The 22,560-nt window shown below is 35.1% G+C and overlaps 1 protein-coding gene and 1 pseudogene across 1 annotated transcript; one reads left to right on the top strand and one right to left on the bottom strand.

The window, feature by feature from the left end:
- The first annotated feature begins 1,139 nt into the window (after window positions 1-1,139).
- ESD (esterase D) lies at window positions 1,140-22,476 on the top strand. Its single transcript, XM_032496144.1, has 10 exons — window positions 1,140-1,253; window positions 4,434-4,482; window positions 6,590-6,664; window positions 7,283-7,371; window positions 9,784-9,882; window positions 11,359-11,483; window positions 12,541-12,660; window positions 14,197-14,295; window positions 15,683-15,850; window positions 22,243-22,476. Exons 3-10 carry the CDS (start codon window positions 6,597-6,599, stop codon window positions 22,321-22,323), a joined length of 849 nt encoding a protein of 282 aa, XP_032352035.1. The 5' UTR covers window positions 1,140-1,253; window positions 4,434-4,482; window positions 6,590-6,596; the 3' UTR covers window positions 22,324-22,476.
- On the bottom strand, window positions 15,959-16,058 carry LOC116668771 (annotated as a pseudogene).
- Window positions 22,477-22,560: the final 84 nt, after the last annotated feature.

Genomic DNA, 22,560 nt, shown 5'->3' with positions numbered 1-22,560 from the left:
CTATCAGTTCTAAACAACTTACAAACTTGGGTATTGCGTTCTAGTTGTGAAACTCAGAAGAAAATTCCCTTTTCGGTGATTTATATTAAAAAACAGTAGGAAGTAAAACAAATTTTTCATTTCAATAATTTCTCAGAATAAAAACATTATTTTGATTAAATAAATACTATCCCCAGACTGCATACCAATTGATCCACAGTTGCACAGTTTCAGTTCACAGATTAGTTCAGTCCACGGCCAAATGGGCCTGGGCCACAGGACAGGTTCTGACAGGCAATCTTCTGTGTGGTATATTTATAACGTCAGTTCCACTTCACCTACCAGTCCTTTCAGCGAGATCCGCCACATAATTTGCAAGGCCCAGTGTGAAAGGAAAATATGGGGCCCTTCCAAAGTTTATTAACAATGTGGCACAGGAAAGAGTTAAACCAAGTGCAGTGTCCTTCTGAGATCCTGTTCTACAGCACAGGTTGCATGCCCATGAAACCAGCCCTATCTTTCAGAAAACGTCATTTACAATTAGTCGAGCTGTTCATTTAAAATTTTAGTAAGCTTTTTTGGTAATCAGATTTAATTTTCTCTACGGGCAAAGTACACTCACAATCAGTTTGGTTAAAGGAAGCAAAGGGAGCAAAAGGTCAAGGAACTATTTTCTGTAAGCCATCAGCCAACATCTATACTACCCAATTCAACCAACTTTGAAAGAAGGGAGAAAAGAGGACACCGCTGAAGCTCCTACGTTTCCAGCACAGGAGATTTTTTAAAGACTCGTGTTTAACTCCAGTTACCAAGTAAGTGAACCGGGAAGATTTGGAGGGGTGGGGAGACTTGAAATTATGCCGTGGTTTCTAAATAACTTCAAAGGGTTATGTGGAAACATTTTCCACGAGTTAATTGGGGCCAGAGCTCATGTTTACTCAAGCCTCGGCCTTATCTTGCGTCCCCCGGAAAGAGAGAGCCGGGCCAGCACGGCCAGCGAGTCCTTGACGTCGGCGGGTCGCGGGTCAAGAAAAGGAGGACCCGCCCACATGGCGCTGCGAGGAGGCGTGAGAAGACGGAGGAGGCGGGGACAGTGGGGGCGGAGCCTCTGGGGCGGGGGTGTGGAAGGGCGGGGCTGAGAAGGGACTCAGGCATTTGGATCCCAAAGCGCGCGGGCCCGAGGGTGGGCGGGGCCGAGGGGGCGGCACCGGCGGCCATGTTGAGGCCCCATCTTTCCCTTACGGCTGCTGTTCCTCTTCCAGCCGCGGTCTGAGGTAAGGCTGAATCAGGGCAGAGGCCCGGATGCCTTCGGCCCGTCGAGTTCTCCTGCTGCAACGGTGACACTGCCGCGGGCGGTGGGGGCGGAAGCTGAGGCCCCCGGCGAGTCGCGAGAGCGCGAGCACGGAAACGGCGGCCCCGGGCCCGAGTGCATCCGGGCCGTGGCTAGAGGCCGAGGGTTGGGCGCGGCGCCTCGTCCCAAATCCTTTTCCTCACTGAGCTGAGAATGTGGAACCCGGGGCGCTCGTGCGTGCCGTCTCTGCGGAGCAGCTGCTCAATTACCAAGTGCCCACCACGTTCACATGGCTCTTCCTGTCAGGTGGATGTGTGCCCAGCTGATGGAGAAAACAGACCCCAAAGCGTTGGCGGTCCCCGCCGGCGGGCCCGTGGGTCAGGAGGCCGGGGATTGGGGAAGCCTGTGTCTCCGGACGCACTTGCAAGCACTTTCGAAGTCTGACCGTGCTGTAAATGCTCTGTCAGAGTTCTGTAGGGGCCAAGAGGTCTTCTCTGACTGGGTCGTCCGGGGGATGGCATTTGAGCGGACTCTGGAGGGCATTCGGGGTTGCGGGAATAATAACTAACATCGGTGTGGGTATCATTGCCAGCAGTGCTGTAAGTGATCACGTGAATTGACTCAGTCCTGGAACAACCCTATCAGGTGGATCGTATTAATTTCCCCATTTTACAGACGGGGAAACGAGGCATAGAAAGTTGACATAGTCATCACTCCCACTACCAAAGTACTACCATGCAGCAGTACGTGGTGGAGCCAGGATTAGAACTTGAAGGGTCTGGCTCCACAACCTGCTGTAAACTCGTTATACCATGACACCCTAAGTAGAAACATCCAGGCTATACTAGAATTACACATAATTGAGTTTGACTAAATTAAGATAATAGAAAAAGAGTCCAGGAAAACATTGTGGGACCATTGAAGACAATTTTGAGAGCCAAGTTAAGGAGTTTGGAGTTCATGGATGCTACGTTTTTCCCAAGGGTGGATTAAAACATTCATGTGAATGTTTTTTTCACTTCCAATAGGTAAATTTTTATGAAAGAAAAGCGATTATACTTGGTACAGAGTTAAAAATGTGACTGAAGTAATATGTAATTTTATTCATCCTTTTTGTCAATTCATAGTTTCAGTTTTGTGACATTTTAATGGCATCAAACTTGGGGGAAAAATCATATAATTAATTACAGTATCTTCCATTTCAGTGACTTAATGGTTTTCAACTATTGGCCTGACAGCTGATGGGATTAGCTCTCTACATCTGTAGTAGTATGGTGGAGGTGGTCAACCATTTCCCATCTGCTAGTTAATGTGGGCAAGCTAACCCTATTTTTAAGCTGACAGAATATACTTAACACTAGTGAATTATGCACATAAAAATGGTTAAGGCAGTAAATTTTACACGTTTATCGCAATTTTGAAAAGTAAAATTAAAAATAAATGTAAATGAGTAACAATTCTAAATAGGCCATGTTAGGGATCCATTGGGCAGTAAGTTAAATGGATTAAAGTCCTAGGCCTCCATGCAGGATTGGCTTTAGTGGGACATACAAAAAGGAAACAAAGTAGGAAGCTAAGTTTTAATTCCATGGTGGCAGTGGAAATTCAAGGAAAGGGTAACTTCCAGACATTTCAGATGTAGATTTGGCAAGGCAGGCATGGATGAAAAAAGAAGCAAAGGAATAGAAAAATGGTTTGAATGTGGGAGATAGAAGTGTAATTTTAGATGTGTTGAGTTTTAGTAGCCAGTGGCATATCCTGTTAGAACAGTCCAGCAAGAAATTTAAATTGTGGTACCAATGCTTGAGAATGATTGAATCTAGAGAGGCAGATTTAGATTCTTTCATCCAGAAAATGTAGTTGAAACTTAGGGAATGGGAGTTAGGGAAAGAGTGTGAAGAGAAAAGGAAAGGGGGATAGATGGGAGGAGAAGGAAAGAGGAAGAGAAGAACCCAGATCCTGAGTTTTCACTGAGGAGAAGATTTGAACAAAGGAGTGACTTGTCAGCAATACCATAATCTCGTGATGTTAGGGGACCTGTAAAGGTAGTTAAGAGCCAGTGGGATGGAACACATTGAAAATAGAGAAATGGATCAAAATCCAGGAGTCTGAGAGATTGGGAATAAAAGCCCAGGTAGAAATAGAAAAGTTTTGAGACTCATGGGAAGAAGGAAGAATGGGTAAAATAAAAAGAACACAGATTTCTGGAGGTAGATAACATTTGGCTTCAATCAGTAAAAGGAAGAAAAGTAAGATTTGACATTTTGACGTTTTGGGGGGAATGGATGCTTTGTGAATAAAGATGCCTTTATCTTTAATAATTTACACCTGATTGGCCTGGCATGTATCATGCACTGAGAGAACCTTTCTTTTCTGAAGAATATTGATGTCCATGTCATTGACTTTCTGGGAAAACTGCCACTGTGAAATTGTTTTTTATTTTTTTGAAGGGTTTGGGGGTTTGTTGTTATTCTGTCCTACTCTGTAACAGCATTTCTCCCACAAAATCTGCTCTAGAACCTAAATGAAACATCTGTCAGACAAATAAGTAGTGCAGACTTAGTGTGCACTGCTACATACATTTCTGTTTATTTTCCTCTGTGTATCAGTCACTTCAGCATCATTCTTAAGTTCAGTCAGTTTTCTCACCAGTTCATACTTTCTAGCCAGGCAGCTCAGTAGTCCTTTAGTCCATCTCTTCCCTCCTTTATCCTCTCTGCATTACAAGTGTGACCTACAACTCTTACCTGGATAGGTCAGGGTTTTTTTTTTTAATCTTTCTCTGTTTTTCTAGTCTCCACTCCCATTTTCTTCACTCAGCAGTTGACTATATCTCATACTTTCAAATTACACTTCAAAACTTTTTTTGTATTTATGTCAAAAGAAAACATTTTTTTCTTCGTGGGAATCTTATTCCAGCAAAAGTTTTTAACCAAACCCTGGACCTTGTGGCAAAATAGCTATTGAGCTACTTGGATAAGGACCAAGGTAAAGTGGTGGTGCTGTTCCATCAGCTGCCCTTTCCATGTTGCCATTACCCAGAGTCGCCTACCTCAAGAGAGGAAAATGTCCCTGTTGAGAATATGTAGTGGACTGTACATGTCTGTATAACCTTTGTTGTGAAAAGTATGTCCATTTGTAAACCATTTGGCATTTTTTTCAGGATCATCTTCCCTTTGGTGCAGTCAAAAAAGCAAGTGGCAATTGGGCAGGTACATTAAAGTATTTTTTATGTGTTACTTTGAAAGTTGAATGAAAAATCTAATAACTTGGTTTAAAATATGCTGTTTTTCACATAGAAAAATTTTAGTGACAAATGTAGTCACCTAGCATATCTTATCTGTCATAGTATATCATATCTAGTTCTTAGCTTATGTCATATTTTTTGAGCCTAACTTTTCTTGATTCAAAATTGAAGATAGTTTCTAAAGTGGGTGATTAAGGAAAAAAATCTTTAAAAGCTTTTATTTTATTTTTTAAAATTCATTCTACCAACTTAAAAAACATTATTTTAACTTTGTTTTCTCTGGCCAAGTGGAAAGTATTTGATTTTGAATTTTAATTAAGGAACATTCAAAGAGCAGAGGAAGTAGCCTAGGTATGAATAACAAAGTATAAAAACAATAGAGGTAGAGAATAAGCTAATTTTTAAAACTTTCACAAAACTGGTAGGTAGAGATTTTAAAATGCATTCATTAATTCAGCAAATAATTATTAGGTACCTCTTATGTACTAGATATGTACTCAGTGTATCATGTTTTGGGAAAGCAGACAGCCCTTGCTAGGTTTAAAAAGATAGGATTTCCTTGTAGAATAATTAGCAAATAAATTTTATTCCTTGGTCTCATGTATATATATTTTAAAAGTTTGCATCTATCTCTTTTCATTCATTATTTAAGACAGTGTCATGAACAAGAGTAGCTGAAATTAACATTCAATAATTAATAAAATCTGGTGGGCAGTTTGTTTAAAAATTGGTCTTTTGTAGATTAAAAGCATAAACCTATGAATAGAAGGTAATTTCTGTGGGTAATTGTAATACCCTAATCATATAAAATTAGGCAATCTTAAAATGTCTAAAAAAAGTTTTTCTAAGAGTAGTTAAAGACCCTCAGGGAAGCAGGAGAGCATAGCAGCAGAGTAGGGACTCTGATGTCACAGTTTCTGATTGACATCCCAGATTTCCAGTGCACAGCTAAGTATTTGAATTTATTGAAGCAATTACCTACAAGTAGGATTGAAGTTAATCTTATTTAGAATTTTGCAGAGACATTTCCAAAATGAGCTTTCTAAGGTAATTATTACATATCTTTTTAGAGTAACTGTCACACCACCACTGATCAGCATACTGTAGGACATTTCACTGAGAAGACCACCAGAGTGGTAATGGCTATTCCTGGTATCAGAGGATTTTTTATTTAGTGTGTATGGCTTACTGATTTGTAATAAAAAGGGAAAGAGAATCCTTTGAGAGATTCAAATCAGAATCCGTTGATTTCCTCTTTGTTCAACAGGCAATTACCGTAAAGATAGTTTTCCAGTTGTTTTTTTTTTTTTGGTATTTATTATTAAAAATGAATAACGTGAGGTATTTTAACATTTAAGTTTAAAATTATTTATGAAAATTTTAAAGATGTGTTGGAGAGAAGAGAATTACCAAACTTGAAAATTTTCCCATGCAAACTGCACTTTTAATTCACTTAGGACAACATTATGTTTTACTTACTGGTTTGTTTTAAGAGGAGAAATGTTGATCTAAGTTGTTTATCACTTCCTCTGAAAAACTTTCCTAGGATGAGTAATTTGATCTGATTTAACATATAGGAGAGTGCCTATCATACTGTAAGTGTTAAATAAATGTTACCTGTTATTACTATCAAAATCATTGTTAGATCATTTTCCTCCCATTTTAATGTCAGCCATAATCAGTCATACCACTGACTCCTGTGTTACAATTAACAGGTAACATATTAACAATTTTTAATCTTATAAGCTAAAGTAATTAGTTAATAACTTACTTATTTTCTGCCTCTTTCTAAAAAGAATTTGGGGCAGTCCACAGACACACACAAAAAAGCTTGTTAAATTAGTAATGACATACCAAAGTACTAAAGTTTTCTAAAGTGAGTAACAAGTGTAAATGCACATATCAAAATTAGTCAGTTTCATAATATTATTTATCAGAGAAAATTAGTGTGAAAAAATTCAAGGTGGAAAACAGTTGTATGTTCAGATAATTTATCTGAAGAGTTAGGTTTTGTTTCCAATTTTTTAGGAACTAATTCTCTAGCAATTAATGAGATTAATCTTCACTAATAGGAGAAGAATGGCATTGAAACAGATTTCCAGCAACAAGTGCTTTGGAGGATTGCAGAAAGTTTTTGAACATGACAGGTAACTACTAAGAAGATACAGTTTTAGATATCTCTCATTCTGCTTCCATCTCTTTGACTCTTTAAATAAGCCCATAAAAGACCATTGTTGCATGAATTACTGTTAACATGGAAAAATACCTGTGTTTTTTATCAACTTTATTTTACCTAGTTTTGATATTAGTGAAGATAACAAAACATTAGTGATAAAAAAACAAATCAAGGATGTGGTACATTTCAGTGCCCATGAGCAAATATGTAGCCGTTTTATGCAAGCTGATTTATTATTTCATACATCTCTTTAGAAACAGAAACAGTTTTTCTTTTAATAATATTAGTGCTACATTGAGGATATTACACTTACTCTTTTATTCATACTGCTCAGAATGACTGTATACTATACACAGCATAGATTCAGGTTGGTTAATAGATCAGTATGCTAAACTGGCTCTGTTCTTTCTTTAAGAGCTAAGATGTAGTCAATCCTTAAATGTTGGTGGAATCACTTATTTTGAATGTTGAATCACTTATTTTGAATGTTAAATGACTTATTTTATGTTTATGTCTTGACTACTGAGGTTTTTTTTATTTTTGTTTTTGTGGGGGTTTTTTGTTTTTTTGGTGGCTGTTGAAATTACAGTGTTGAACTGAGCTGCAAAATGAAATTTGCTGTCTATTTACCACCAAAGGCAGAAACCGGAAAATGCCCTGCACTGTATTGGCTGTCTGGTAAGCTTTATGCCCTGGTTCATAAAGGAGTTTGTTTTTCTTTTTAACCAGTTGATCTTACTCTTCAGTCTTGACTTACTGATGTGCTTTCTGAATCGTTTATAAAAGACTTTAGGAGCCTGTCATAGTCTACTACTGCTTTATCCTGAGACTAATTTCAGACCTACTGAATTACATTTATTTTACTTCTTTTTCAATTAGACCAAGTAATTTAGCTGAGAATATAAAGTTCTAGACTCAATGGCAAGAGCTTAGAAAAGTTATTTAGTTTGTACCTACCGAAGCATTTCTTAGAGAATTTACCACTCAAATAGAACAATACTAGGACACCTGTGATATGCTGATTAGAAACCACAGACAAGTAACTTCTTACGTTGCTCTCTAGAATATTTTATTTGGACTCCACAGGTCTTCTCTGGCAATAATCTAGAACATCACTAAAGAACACTAATGCTACTTAGTCGGTGGTGATCATTAAAGACTGTAGAATGGATTGTGAGAGAGTAAGGTTTTGCTGCCAGTATTTTGAACCTTGTGCTAACTTTTCTTTCACAAGATGTTGGCACTTCATCTTTAGAAGCAAACATAGGAAGAAACTCATAGGAACCAAATTACATCATAGAGTTCTATTTGTGTTTCTTTAAAATTGCTTCTTATGACTTTGATTTAATAAATCCTCCCTTATGTATGTTTCATCAAGAATAAGCCCCAAACGCTTTAAATGGGTGAACTGTATGGCATCTGAATTATAACTCAGTAAAGTTGTTATCAAAAAAAACCCCCCAGCTCTTCATATAAAATAAGTAGAGCTGATCAAGTAGATATTAGTTACTACCCATCTTCATATACTTGAATGTGATCCTACAAAGGAGAATTATCTTCATTTCTATAAGTCTACAATTCACTCCCTACTATCTTAATCAAGAAATTTATGTTCTAACCAAAAAAAAAAAAAAAAAAAGCAAATTTTTTTCTGGTCTCTAAATAGATTGTATTTCTCAAGTGCAAGACACTATGCACTGTGTCCCAGATACATTTCAGGGCTCCTTATGTGTTATCACTTTTAATCCTCACAGCCACCTTAAGAGTAAAAAATGGCAATATTATTCCCATTATTTTTCAAATGAAAGAGCTGAGGTTCAGCATATTCAAGTTACTTGCATAATTTTGTTTAGCTAGTAAGTGACTGAGACATTTAGAACCAGACCTGTCTGAAATTCAAAACTCATGCTTTCTACACTACTACCCTGCCTCCCTTGAATATGTTTATGTTAAGGTCAGCAAAATGCTCACCTTTTGTCAGCATCTGGGCCAGTTCTCCACCATGATATGGCTTCAGTATCTCTGGAAGATGTTCTGTGGGGGAACAAACAAGGACCTTGTTCTCTTGCCATAACTATATAAAGTATGTTTGTCCTAATGATTTATTTAACCATAAACTCCTGCAACATTTTATCCAATGATACTTGTATCTCTGTATCTTATGTTATTGATTCATTTAACAAATCTTTATTGGGCAACCATTTCATAAGTCTCTGTGCTGGCTATTGGGGGATAAATAGAAACTATTAAAGTGTTCTGTAGTTAATTCATATTGCTTCATGCATATCAGTAAGCTTTGACATTGTTAATTATCAGATGTATTAGGATATTTAGCATTGGCTCCTGGAAAAGAGCCATTGAGTTAGGTGGTATTTAGTGCAAACATCTCTTGCCAGTTTGTTCTTGGCCATTCTCATGTCACTATAGTATTAGACTCTTGTAGTAAGAGAATTGAGTCATCTCTTCTATCACATGACTGAAAAGCACAGAGCTAGGAAAAAATGGCAGAAATGGTTGTAAAAACTGGGGCTAAAACTCAATTTAAGAAAAATATATGGTGACCATTATTCTCTTCTTAGTATACTGAAGAATATAAAGATGATTAGGCTAAATTTTATTGCTGAGAACTACTTGTATATAAAAATACTATCTGTATTATGATGACTACATTATCTCACTTACTGTGAATGTTTGTGTTTTGATGCAGGAATAGTAACGTGTTTAATTAGCATGCTTGATAACATACCATTGGCGTTGTTACAGCATTTGGTTTATGCATCATATTGCCATTCTACAGTTTGAAAAATTCTGAATTCCCAAACACATGGCCCTAAGGATTCCAGTAATTGAGATTTTAGTGAGTGACTTTCAAAGGACAGCTATGGGGGCATTTAACCTAAGACAGTTCTAAGGTAAATACTGTTAGAAATTTTATAAGAAGGGGAGCTTTAGTGACTTCTTCAGCATTACTTCTTAAAAAAAAAAAGCTTTTTAATAATACTAGTGAACTTGTTTTCCTGTGTTATAAAAAGGTTAAATCTTATAAACCATAACAGTATAACATGAGATAACAATATTTTTGATCTTCAGGTTTAACTTGCACAGAACAAAATTTTATATTAAAATCTGGTTATCATCAAGCTGCCTCGGAACATGGCCTCATCATTATAGCTCCAGATACCAGCCCTCGTAAGTGTTCTTGTTCCAGAGATCCTTTGGAAAAATATAAATCTTTAAGACTAAGCTATAAGTGACATACTATATACACTGTACAATTCATTTTATATTTTTGTTATTTGTTAATCTTTCAAGCAACATCATGACTCTAAAATACCATGCTATACATTTTCCTCACTGAATTTTATTCATAATGCCACTCTTATGAAAGGGGACAGTTTGCTATTTTCATTTTGCAGATTAAGACACTTTAAAACATGTTGGGCGACCCTCAATTGATACATCATATTGGCACTTGTGTCAAAATAACCCACAATGCATAGGAAATTATTTTTTCTGTTCCTTGGGTAAACTGTCTTGTCACATGATAATTATCTTGTCTCATTTCTGTTAGTCATCAAACAGTCATACAGTTAAACAAGTATTAATTTTAATGTAAATGATAATAATGTTTATATTAGAGAAATGAGAATATCAAATATTTGAGAATTCAGTCCATCAGATAGTTGAAACTTGTTTTATGACCCAGAAGTGTCAGGAAATGTAATTTAAATGGTACCTAAAACTATCTGGACATTAAATGGCTGGCCTTGGAAAATAGTGCATTTCCTTTCACAGTCCATATTATACAAAAGCAAGACTTCTTGCAGGAAATGTAATGAAAGATTTAATTCCAGACAGCATTGAAAGTATAAAATGCCTAGGAATAAACCTGAAAATATGAACATTTATTTTAAAAGCCATAAAATTCACTAACAATTATAAATGAAGACTTTAATAAATAGAAAAATGCCATGTTCCTGTATGAGTAGACACTATTATAAAGAGGTCATTTCCCTCAAATTACATATTACTGTAATTTCATTCAAAATTCTAGTGGTTGGCTTTTTAACTACATGCAAGTGTGTAAAATAAAACATAATAAATTTTTTAAAAGAATATAAGAAAACCCCACTGAGGGATAGGTAAATAAGGGAAACATGATAGAATGATTCCAAAGTACATAAGGAAACATTTTCAGTTCAAGGTCGTGAATTGAACATAAGCATTTGTCCTGCTTCCCTTCTAAGGTCATAGTGGTAAAGAGAAGAAAAGGAATATGGGTAATGGGGAGAGTCATCAGAGAAGGAATGTCAATACATTTCTGAAAGAAAAAAAAAGGATACAAGCCCTTTGACAGGTAAAAACCAAGTGAGGGAGGTTATGTTCAGAATACACAGGAGGGAGCCTCCTCAGCAAAGCCAGTGTGCCTTATGCTGTCAGAGAATCCCCCAGCCTGGAAGGGCATTCTTTCTCTTGCCTCATGGGCTAGAACTAGTTACATGGCCCCACTCAAGGGGGCAGGAAGTATGTGCTTAAAGGCAGAGAGCCCACATATTTGGTGAACAGCTCTAATGCAAATGAACTTCGAGATTCATTTCAAAGTGTGTTATTAATCATGGGCCATTACTATGGAGTAGATAAAACCACAAAATTTTTCCTTGATAGGTGGCTGCAATATTAAAGGAGAAGATGACAGCTGGGACTTTGGCACTGGTGCTGGGTTTTATGTGGATGCCACTGAAGATCCTTGGAAAACTAACTACAGAATGTACTCTTATATAACAGAGGAGGTAATTTAATTTATAGTGTGATTATTAATTGATGACTGCCAAAGTTTGATTTTGGACACAGAGGTCCTTCCAGTTCTGAGAATTTTAAACTAGGGTGTGGTATTGTTGAATCTATTTGGTACACATTTATTAATCATCTTAGTAAAAATTCCAAAGTTTACTAGTACCATAAGCCTATTTACTGCAATTTAAATTAACATTAAGTACAATTGTAAAGAGTTTAATGATTATATACATTCCTGTATACACGTCCCAGGTTATGCAGAGAAAATAGTATATGAAAAACTTCGTGTTTCTCTGGCAGCTGGTTCAGTCAGACATATTTTGTAGTGATTAACCATAATCAGAAGGGAAAAGTGGTAAAGCACTGCTTCTGTTAATAATATTTATGTGCACCTTATGCATTTTTCTAAATTTTATTAATTGTTAACGTGCACATCATAAAAACTCAGAAACAATAGTATAAAATTTTAAGCACCCATCATTCTGTAATCTCAACAACTATATTTTGGTATATTCTGGACTTTTTTATAACTAGTTTTCATACAATTGTAAAATATTTTTTATCTTGCTCTTTTTTTCTTTAGTTGTATAAAATATTTCTAATATTCTGATCTACTTGTCATATAATTTAAATAATTGTATAATATTCTGTCATATGCCTTGATTTACTTTTTTCTAATGCAGGTTATTTATATATTTACATATTTTTAGCATAATAAGTATTATGCTTTGTTTATCTTTGCATATAATTTTTCTTCCTAAGGACTTTTCCCTTAGAATAGATTCCAGGAAGTGAAATTATTAGATCAGAAGTTTTTAGAACATTGTAAAGTGTCTTTCTGCATCATTTTCTTAAAGTTGCTTTCTAAAGAGGAAGTACCATATATTCTTAAGTGATATATTATAACCATTGTTTACCTGACATATTTTTTTAATCTTTACTATAGTTTAAAACTGTGATTTGGAAGTACTGATTGTGTAATTTTTTTTACATAACTTTGAAAAAGCCTAAACTTCTCTCATATCTTTTGTCCCACTATTAAATTCTCTTCAGCTTCCTCAACTCATAAATGCCAATTTTCCAGTTGACCCCCAAAGGATGTCTATTTTTGGCCACTCAATGGGAGGCCATGGAGCTCTAATTTGTACTTTGAAGAATCCTGGAAAATATAAAGTAAGATTACCTAAGCTTCTAGCGACAGATATTTCTCTTGAATAGTATAGTATTAGGAGCTTTAAAAGATTGAAATTAAAATACCATTGTTTTAGTATTGAGACTAAACTTTTCTAGTGTTAGGAATTTCAAGGAATTGTAAGAGAAGAGTAATAAATTTGACTACACGGCTTATACACCAGAATCAGAAGTGTAGGAATTCTATCCTAGTGGTTTCTTGTTGGTCTGCTAGAAGTATCATAAATAATTTTCATTGCTTGTATTCAAACTATAGTTTTCTAGGCTTTTTCTTTCCCTAAAGATTATTTTTGGCTGTTACTGTTGCAGTATATTATCATTTACTTACATTTTTTACGAGGAATATCTTTTCCAAAGTTTGATTTTTCTGAGGTAGAAGAAGATACTCATTATTTGTAAAAGTTTAAGAATTCCCTGTTCTCAGTGCCTTTGGTAAAAATTGGAATGGAGCTTGATTGAAAAATATCACTCTCAGCCTCTGCACTCATTTATTTGAAACTTTGTGGGTCCACTTTTTGTTTGTTTGTTTAAATGAGCCAAGTTAGAACAACCACCATATGTAGAATGTCATACTAAGCACAGCAGCAAGCATATCATTGTGTTGAAAAAGGAAATGTTGGAGCAATGATCATCTTAAGATTGCTTTTGTCTTAAAAATCGTAAGCCTATCAGAAACCTCAAGATTTGTTTAATTCATTTGCTTCCTTAAGAAGGACTCCTTAATCATTTAAGGTGTGCTACTAAGAAATATGAAAATATTTCTCAAAAAAAAAATTTTCTCATGGCAGTTTCTTATTGTGACATCAAATATTTTCCTTTTGGTAAGCTTTTTTATTGTAAAGTTGAACTAATTCATGGCATGACAGTGGGTTTTTTAAATAAAGATGTATTTTCCCTTTTTTGTACATAAGGCAATCAGTTTATTGTGTTTGAGGGAGAAAATCAAATTTAGTTAAATTGTTTATCCTTTAAAGAAGCTAGTAGACATTGATAAACATATACATTGATAAGCACTCAAACTGAGAGATTCCATCTCTTCACCTTCGCCAGTGAAAAACATCACAGAACACAATTATATGGTGTAAAAAGTCTGCCATATTTAAGGGCATTGCTCAGTGCTTTCTTGGCACCATTTAAGAAAAATAATATGTCTCAAATTTAAGAACATGTTCATAAAGGTAGGCATGAACTATTTTATATTGCTACTCATTAATTTTAAGTGGAAAAAATGAGTAGAAACTCTGAACATAAAACTCCATTTGTGCCTTTTTTAATGAAAACATAATGTATTATTTTATGCTATTTTAGCATTTATATTTTATTAGCTCTTTTAATAGAGCACATAAAGGATGTGGTATCTTGGAGAGATGTACAATCTAAGCCCATAATATAGCAAAAGGAAAATTGTTCACAGGGATTTTTATGGCAGGTCAAAGTTTTGAAGCAAGTTGCAAATATCTGTTCATATTTGATTTAGCAAAATATAACTTGTTTTTAAATTCTTTTTTGTTTCTGAAGTCTGTGTCAGCATTTGCTCCAATTTGCAACCCAGTGCTCTGTCCTTGGGGCAAAAAAGCCTTTAGTGGATATTTGGGAACAGATGAAAGTAAATGGAAGGTAGGTACTGGACAGCTGTCTTAATACTCATTCTTAAGTTTTCAAATTTGTTGAAAAGCTATGCACTACAGACATATTCCTAGTTCACTCAAGTTCAGGATCCAGAGCTAAAAATAAATAGCAGAAGTATACACAAATAACAATAATAACAAGGAATGATTTTTAAATTGTATTGAACTATGGCAAATATTCTGAGGCTACCTTTTTTTTTCTGCTAATGATTAATTTATATGTTTATTTTCAAAAAAAACCATATTACTAAATTTAGACTTACCTCTTATTAATTATGTGCTCAATTGTATGATAAAAACCACAAAGCCTGTCTTTTTATTTTATATATCTGTTTCAAAATCTAACATCTCTCAAATTTGGATTTTAAATTCCAGACTTAAAAGCCTTTACAAATAGATATTGTGTATGTAATGTACATTTATGAGAGTATTTCCAACAGCAAGATTGCTTTTTCAAGCATCGAAGCAGATGTTTCTAAATGAAAATAAAAATGGCCCTTTTTCCTGAGACTCATTTTGCTCTTATGCAGAAATGGGCTATTTGCAAACTCCATCAAGAGTTTGAATATTTTGCAAATGAACTCATCATCATGTGCATGTTAACAAGTAGAAAATACTTGAGTGGGGGAAAAAAAGAACTTTTTTATCTTAGTGCTATTTATTTGTTCAAAGTCATTCACACATGGACCCCTATTTTATTTAAGTTTGGTCTTTGAAATCCTAACAAATTGGAAGGTTAATCTTTTAGTCACTAGAATAAAGTTTTGTTTTGCTTTGGCTTAGATTTTCATTATATTGAAAAAATGTTGAAAGTTATTACCGTTAGTTACTTTGAGACCAGTGCATTCACTTTGCATGTACATCAGTGTCTTGAGTCCTCACCATGTGTGGAACCTGTGTGGAGTTTTGAGATCTTATGTCATGAAGTTGATGACCTGCCCTGTTCACAGGGGGCTTATGGTCTAATAGAAGAGTTAAGTAAAAAACCAAATGATTGGGAGAAATAAGTTGGGGAGAGGTAGCCTGTAAAGGAATCTTGTTTAGATCATCTTTCTCCAAGTGGCTTTGAAAGGTGATTAAGATTAAAGGTTTAAAGGAAAATAAAGCTATACTATGAAGAATGTTTGAAAGATAAAATTCTTGCCATTGCCCTAGGACTGCTTGAAAATAAGGAAGAGACTATAATTGAGAATAGAATTCTGAAGACTTTATAGATAAAAATCAGGCAAGCCAACTTAAAAGCATATTTCCAATTTAATAGGCCTTAGAGGTTAAATGACTTTAAATTTCTATTTGGTTCTAGTATAGGATATTCTGAAGAATATCTTTCTGGGGACCTTCAAACTTATTTATTATTATTTCTCCTCTTCTCATAGGCTTATGATGCTACCCACCTTGTGAAGTCCTATCCAGGCTCTCAGCTGGATATACTAATTGATCAAGGAAAAGATGACCAGTTTCTTTCAGATGGACAGTTACTACCAGATAACTTCATAGCTGCCTGTACAGAAAAGAAAATCCCTGTTGTTTTTAGATTACAAGAGGTAAGTACTAGGAAACCTTAACTTGTTCTAAATTAACTATAAAAAAGCAAGATTCCACTATACTTTCTTTATTTTATTTTAGAATTTGAAGTAAATTTTTTTTCTTTTAAAAATAAGGAATACTTCATGAATTTGTGTGTCACCCTGACACAGGGGCCATGCTAATCTTCTGTCCTTCCAGTTTTAGTATATGTGTGTGGAAGCAAGCACAAGACATTTTTTAATTATAATAAGACGCTTTAAGTGAAAGCCTCCTTACTAAGTTAATGATATCTGAGACCAAATTCCACAGAAATAGGAAGGCTTTTATATATCTTTACACATGCAGCTATTGTTGTGGTAAAATAAAAGGACAAGGTTCTACCTTAATTCCTCTTCATTTTATGTACATAACTTAGCCTCAGAATTCATCTCCACACGATTCTTTTCATCTTGCAAAACTGAAATGCTGTACCCATTAAACCTTAACTCCCCATTTCTCCCTGCCCCCAGTCCTTGGCAACAACCATTTTACTTTCTGTCTCTATGATTGTCTACTCTGAGTATCTCATATAGGTGGAATCGTATAGCATTTGTCTTTTTGTGACTAGCTTATTTCACTTAGCATAGTTCTCTTAAGGTTCATCCATTTTATCATGTGTCAGAATTTCCTTCCTTTTTAAGGCTGAATAGTATTTCATCGTGTGTATGCACCAAATTTTGCTTATCCATTCGTCTGCCAATGGACACATAGGTTGCTTCCAAGTCTTAGCTGTTGTGAATAATGCTGCTATAAACATGGATGTACAAACATCTCTTCAAGATTCTGCTTTTAGTTCTTTTGGTTATATATGCAGAAGTGGAATTGCTGGATCATATGGTAATTCTATTTTTAATTTTTTGAGGAAACTCCATACTGTTTTCCATAGCAGGTATACATACCATTTTACATTCCCATCAGCAGTGTACAAGGGTTTCAATTTCTGATGTCTCCACGTCCTCCCTAACACTTTCTTTGTTCTTTCCTTTTTTTGTTTTTTTGGGTTTTTTTTTTTGTTGGGAGGGGGGAATAGTAGCCATCCTAATGGGTATGAAGTGGTAGTGTGATTTTGATTTCTATTTCCCTAATGATTACTGATGCTGAGCATCTTTTCATGTACTTATTGGCCATTTGTATATCTTTTGAGAAAGTCTTTTGTCCATTTTTGCACTGAGTTGCTTTTTGTGTTGAATGCTTTTTGTATTGAGTTTTATCAGTTCTCTATGTATTCTGGATATAAATTCCTTATCAGATAAATGATTTGCAAATAATTTTCTCCCATTTTGTGGGTTGCCTTTGTACTCTGTGGGTGTTGTATTTTGATGCACAAAATATTTTAATATTCATAAAGTTCATATGAAATCCGTATAGTTCATAAAGTCCATTTTGACTGTTGTATTTTGTCGCATGTACCTTTGGTGTCATATCCAAGAAATGGTTGGGAAGTCCATTGTCATGGAGTTTTTGCCCTATGTTTTCTTCTAAGAGTTTTATAGTTAAAGGACCTACATTTAGGTCTTTGATACAGTTTGAGTTAATTTTTGTATATGGTGTTAGATAGGATCTAACCAGTTTTTTGCACGTGGATATCTCATGTCTAGTTTTCTCAGCATTAGTTACGAAAAGACTATCCTTTCACCATTGAATGGTCTTGACACTCTTGTCAAAAATCATTTGACCATGTATTTCAGAGTTTATTTATGGGCTCTCTATTCTATTCCATTGGTCTGTATATCTTTATACCAGTACCACACTTTTTGATTACTGTAACTTTGTAGAAAATTTTAAAATCTGGAAGTGTGAGATCTCAGGGGGTTTTTCTTCTTTTTTTAAGATTGTTTTGGCTATTTGGATCCTTTGAGATTCCATATGAATTTTAGGATTTTTTTTTCTATTTCTGCAAAAATTGTCATTGGGATTTTAATAGGCATTGCAGTGAATCTATAGATTGCTTTGGGTAGTCTTAACACCTTAACATTCCATGAACATGCAATGTGTTTCCACTTATTTGTGCCTTTAATTTCTTTTGGCAATGATTTATAATTTTATTTGTACAAGTAGTTCACCTCCTTGGTTAATTCCTAAGTATTTTACTCTTTCTGATGCTGTTGTAAATTTTCATAATTTCTTTTTCAGATTATTCATTTTTAGTATATAGAAATGCAACTGATTTTTTTGTGTGTTGACTTTGTATCCTGATATTTTGGTGAATTATTGGCTTTAACAGTTTATTTTTAGAATCTTTAGGATTTTCTATATATAAGATCATATTATCTATGAACAGAGATAATTTTACCGCTTCCTTTCCAATTTGGATTCCTTTATTTTTCTTATAAATTGCTCTAGCTAGAACTGCCAGTGCTACGTTGAATAGAAGTGGAGAAAGTGGGCATCCTTGTCTTATTCCTGATCTTAGAGAAAAAGCTTTCAGTATTTCACATTAAGTAGGACATTCATTGTGGGTTTCAACATATGCTTCCTGGCCATCTGTTTTACAGATGAGACAGGCTCAGAAAAGTAACCTACCAAGGTCACACAGCTAGTTTATGGTGCAACCAGGACTGGAAGCAAATACTGCAAATACTGTCCTCCTGTTGTCTGTCTAACCATTCCCGAGCAATGGTTGGGAAGCAGTACTCTTGAGGAGCAAAGGGACAGAATTAGAGCTAACACAAGAAGAAATGGTGCGTGATCTGCTACTTGTCTGACTCATGCAGCAGATCTTAGCAATCTTGAGATTTTTAACACATAAGCAATACATATATCATGTGCAAAAATATGTCAGAAACTAGTACATTTTATATGCCTTGTTTGTGAGTATCTATCCTTTAGAAATAGAATTTTTTATGTTAATTTGAACATGTATCATCAGACTTACATGTTTTAGATCAACCATCAACTGTGAGATATTTGATTATAAGGATAGTAGTGTGTTTAACTATATTAACTATAGCTATAAGTGATGTAACAAACCATGTTTTCTTTTCCCAAATGACTTTAACTTCTTGGCACTAGTGATATTGGATGCCTCTTCTGCTTCCCCTGAGTCTGTGCCAGGAAATTCTGTTGTTGCTAGCAACAACAAAATTTGATCCTGCCTACAAAGACTGAAAAAAATCTCTGGAGTTGTTTGTAAAAACATTATAATTAGAACACTGATGAAATTCAGGTCAACTTACTTCTTTCTAAAATGCCTATTTCCTAAGCAACTGAAAAACATAGTTGTCTGTACTTAATGAAGAGTCAAGACAAAGCATTCAATTCTACTAAAAAAAAAAGGAAGAAGGTATTGACATCATCAGTCACAACCTGTAGCTCAGGCAAAATTTCCCGTTCACTCTCCTTCCAGCATGGTCAGGTTAAGAGTGAACTACGGTCTGAAGCAGGTCATGTTTAGGTTTGTTGTAACTGAATGGGCCACTGAATGGACATGCTGGGGTAGCGACTTCAGAGGGGCTACTTTCAGATTTTCAAGCCAACTTCACTGACTTCAGATTACCTCAGGTCTGAGGGTCTTATCATCTGCTTTGTCATTTGATTATTAGTACAGTTTATCTGTATTTCTTTATGAAATGGGAGCTTTGAAGGATTAAATAAGCTGAAAATAATAAGGGATAAATATAAATAAGTGATCTAAAAAGGAAGAAAGAAGATTATTACAGTCATGGTTTACCCAACTTCATTTATTTTCCTCTTTTTAATGGCATTAAATGCTCACAATCTATATTTATACTCTGTCAACTGTCAAAAAATGGAGAGGGAAGGGTAGTGCGTACGGATATTTATTTGGCTTTTTACCTCATACTTTTTCTTTTTTGGCTTCAGTGAATCTGAAGTTGAAAATGCACAAGGTAGCAGAATTCTGGTAGCTGGTATATACAGGTCAAGTCTTAGTCTGAAGAGGGAAGGCCTAGTATGTCTTATCGGTTATTGAAGTAACATAGTGAAGAAGAAAATTTCAGTGACCTAGTAGAAACTTTCAGAAACAACACTGAAGCAAGGCCATAGTACCTCCTCAAGTCTCAGGCCCTTTTTGAAGATTCAGAAGTAGTTTTGGCCTCTGTGCAAAACAAGTGAGTTACCTTTCAGCAGTCTTCTTCTTTGTCCTCTGAGGAGACTTAACAACTCGGGAAGTCATTTCTGAGCTTTGCTAATTAGGTCAGGAAAATACGTAGGGAACACTGCCTGTTAGAATAAATGTTCATCGTAGCTACTGGAGCACTGCTGCTTCTTTGAGAGTTGAGCAAAGAATGAAAGAATGTGTTCATTTATTTTTATACTCTGAGAGTCAGAAGTTTGCTCCCAAGAATTTTTCCATTAAAAGTGTGAGGTAGAAGAGGAAAAGACAGCCCTTTCGAGTGTCACATAATCACACAAGCTGTTTGATGTACAAACCAACTCAAAAGAATTTGATGAAAGGAACCACCCCCATTTAATAATCTTGCAAAACAGAGCTTGAAACTAGTCAAGAATGACACAACCGGTTCTAATGATACAAGCATCTTCTATCTACCAGAATGCCATTGATTCTGACGTGTTCTCTGGCCCTTATGTTAACATTTTAAAAAATCTTTCTTGGTCCCTCATGACAGGCATTTTCTATGTTCTCGTGTAGGTAGATCTTCAGTTAAGTATCATTATGGAAGTTAAGGACATTTGGTTTGTATGTTAGATAGAATACATTGTTATCTTGCAATACACCCCTGAGAGCTCGAAATTGTCACTTTGGTTTGCTCTGGGACTTCCCTAATATAATAATAATAAATAACAATAGTAATCATGGTGGCGAACCACTGTGTGCCTGAAACGGTGCAAGGCTTGGCTGAAGATAAGTGAAATTCAGCATAAAAATACAGCATACTTAAGTCACATTAGGATTTTTGTTAACATGAGTGTTTTGAGGTGTCTGTTTCCTTGCATCTATACCTATTTTCAGTCATATCCATCTTTTCATCTGTGAAAAAAGACAGGTACTACTTGGTACTGTATTTCACAGGTTTTGTGGCCTGAAAATCACGGATATGTTAAACCTCTTAAAAATTCAAAAGTTGCATGGATGGAAAATGCTTTCCTTTAACGTTATTTATGTAAAAAACTGCCCTTCATCTCTAAATTTAGCTAGTTAACTGAGACTGGTCTAATCACTGAGAGATGTGAAACCAAGTAATTCCAAGACTTAACCTTAATAACTGATAGCATTCCTATCAGTTACTTCTATAGTCTGGCCACTGAAAATAGAAGCCAGGTTGCTTTTGAGTTACTTTGATGGCTTTAAACTAGAACTCTTTATTAACTGCTGTTCTCAAGATGTACATTGCATACCCCTGGAAGTAAGAGACTGAGAACATTGCCTTGTTCTCTGAAACCCATGTCATATTTTTATTAGGTCTATTTTTGTTTCTTACGTGCTTAGAAAAATTATTTCCTGAGACTATTCACTAGATTAAGTTAAAAGCAAAAATCTTTCTTAGACTTTTATCTTTCTCATTTTATTATATTGCTTTTGTTTTGGCAGGGTGAGGACTATCCCCCAAATTTTCTGATGTTTAACACTCTTAAGTTTTTCCACCCTATTTTTCTTTTCTTTTTCTTTTGAAAGCTACTTATTTTGTACACAGAGGACATTCCAAGGAAGGACTGCCTCTCCATTTACCACTGATTACCTATCAGTGGTTTTAACTGACCAGATAGAGATCTGTTTCAGCTCAACTGCTTGGCACGTTACATTTTTCTCTGCTTCATGGTAGTTTTTGAAAGTTTACTGACTTTTTATCCAGTTTGGTATATTGCTGAGGGGTGCCAGGGTTTAATGAATTACTCTTTTTTCCTCAGATGGAGACATGATATGCTTTTCCTATGCAGGAGGTCAAATTCTTAACATGATTTATGATGGCTGTATTTAACTTCCCAGTAATAGAGCATTTGCGCGTTCTCATGTTCTGTCTCTGTATTGTTTATTTGTGCTTATTTTGTATTTTAACATTCTCTTGATGTCAGTGCATCTCGAGTGAATTGAAACTTCTTGCCCATATTTCTAAGCTCTCTAAATTCTGAGTCTTTTAGTCCTTGTTGATATAACCACATTTACTCTGTACATTTAATTAATGTGTTGTTTCTTCTCTTTGCATATAAATGGCAGCATCTAGAAACTAGGCTATGCAGAATGTTTCATTTTTACTCACACTTTTGCTACTCATTTTTTAGTGAGAATATTGAAGTAGAAGTGTAATATACTTTACTTTGATTATGAACCTTTCTTATATTGTGATAGTTTGATTATTTACAAGCAAATTAAGTGACATGAAAGATATATTTAATGTCCCTAATATTGATGTATCTGAATAGATTAATATCTCTCTATTTTGTCTTCTAGGGTTATGATCACAGCTACTACTTCATTGCAACCTTTATTACTGATCACATCAGACATCATGCAAAATACCTGAATGCGTGAAAAGCTTCAGATAAGAGAGTCTTTTCAGGATTATAAAATTGTAATAAACAAAATTGCAAGGAAGAAAGATTTTTAAACATTGGATTTCATAATGCTAAAAACTGCTTCATTCTGTAATTGAATCACACTCTGAATAAAAATACCAAATCTGCTTCTGATTTAAAAAGTTATTTTACCAATGTCCACATGGGAAATATTTAATACTTCACCACTTTTTCTAGATCATTTGGAAATCAT

Source organism: Camelus ferus, chromosome 14 (genome assembly GCF_009834535.1).
Source record: "Camelus ferus isolate YT-003-E chromosome 14, BCGSAC_Cfer_1.0, whole genome shotgun sequence".
In the NCBI taxonomy this organism is placed as follows: Eukaryota; Metazoa; Chordata; class Mammalia; order Artiodactyla; family Camelidae; genus Camelus; species Camelus ferus.
This window is presented reverse-complemented; position numbering and strand designations above follow the sequence as displayed.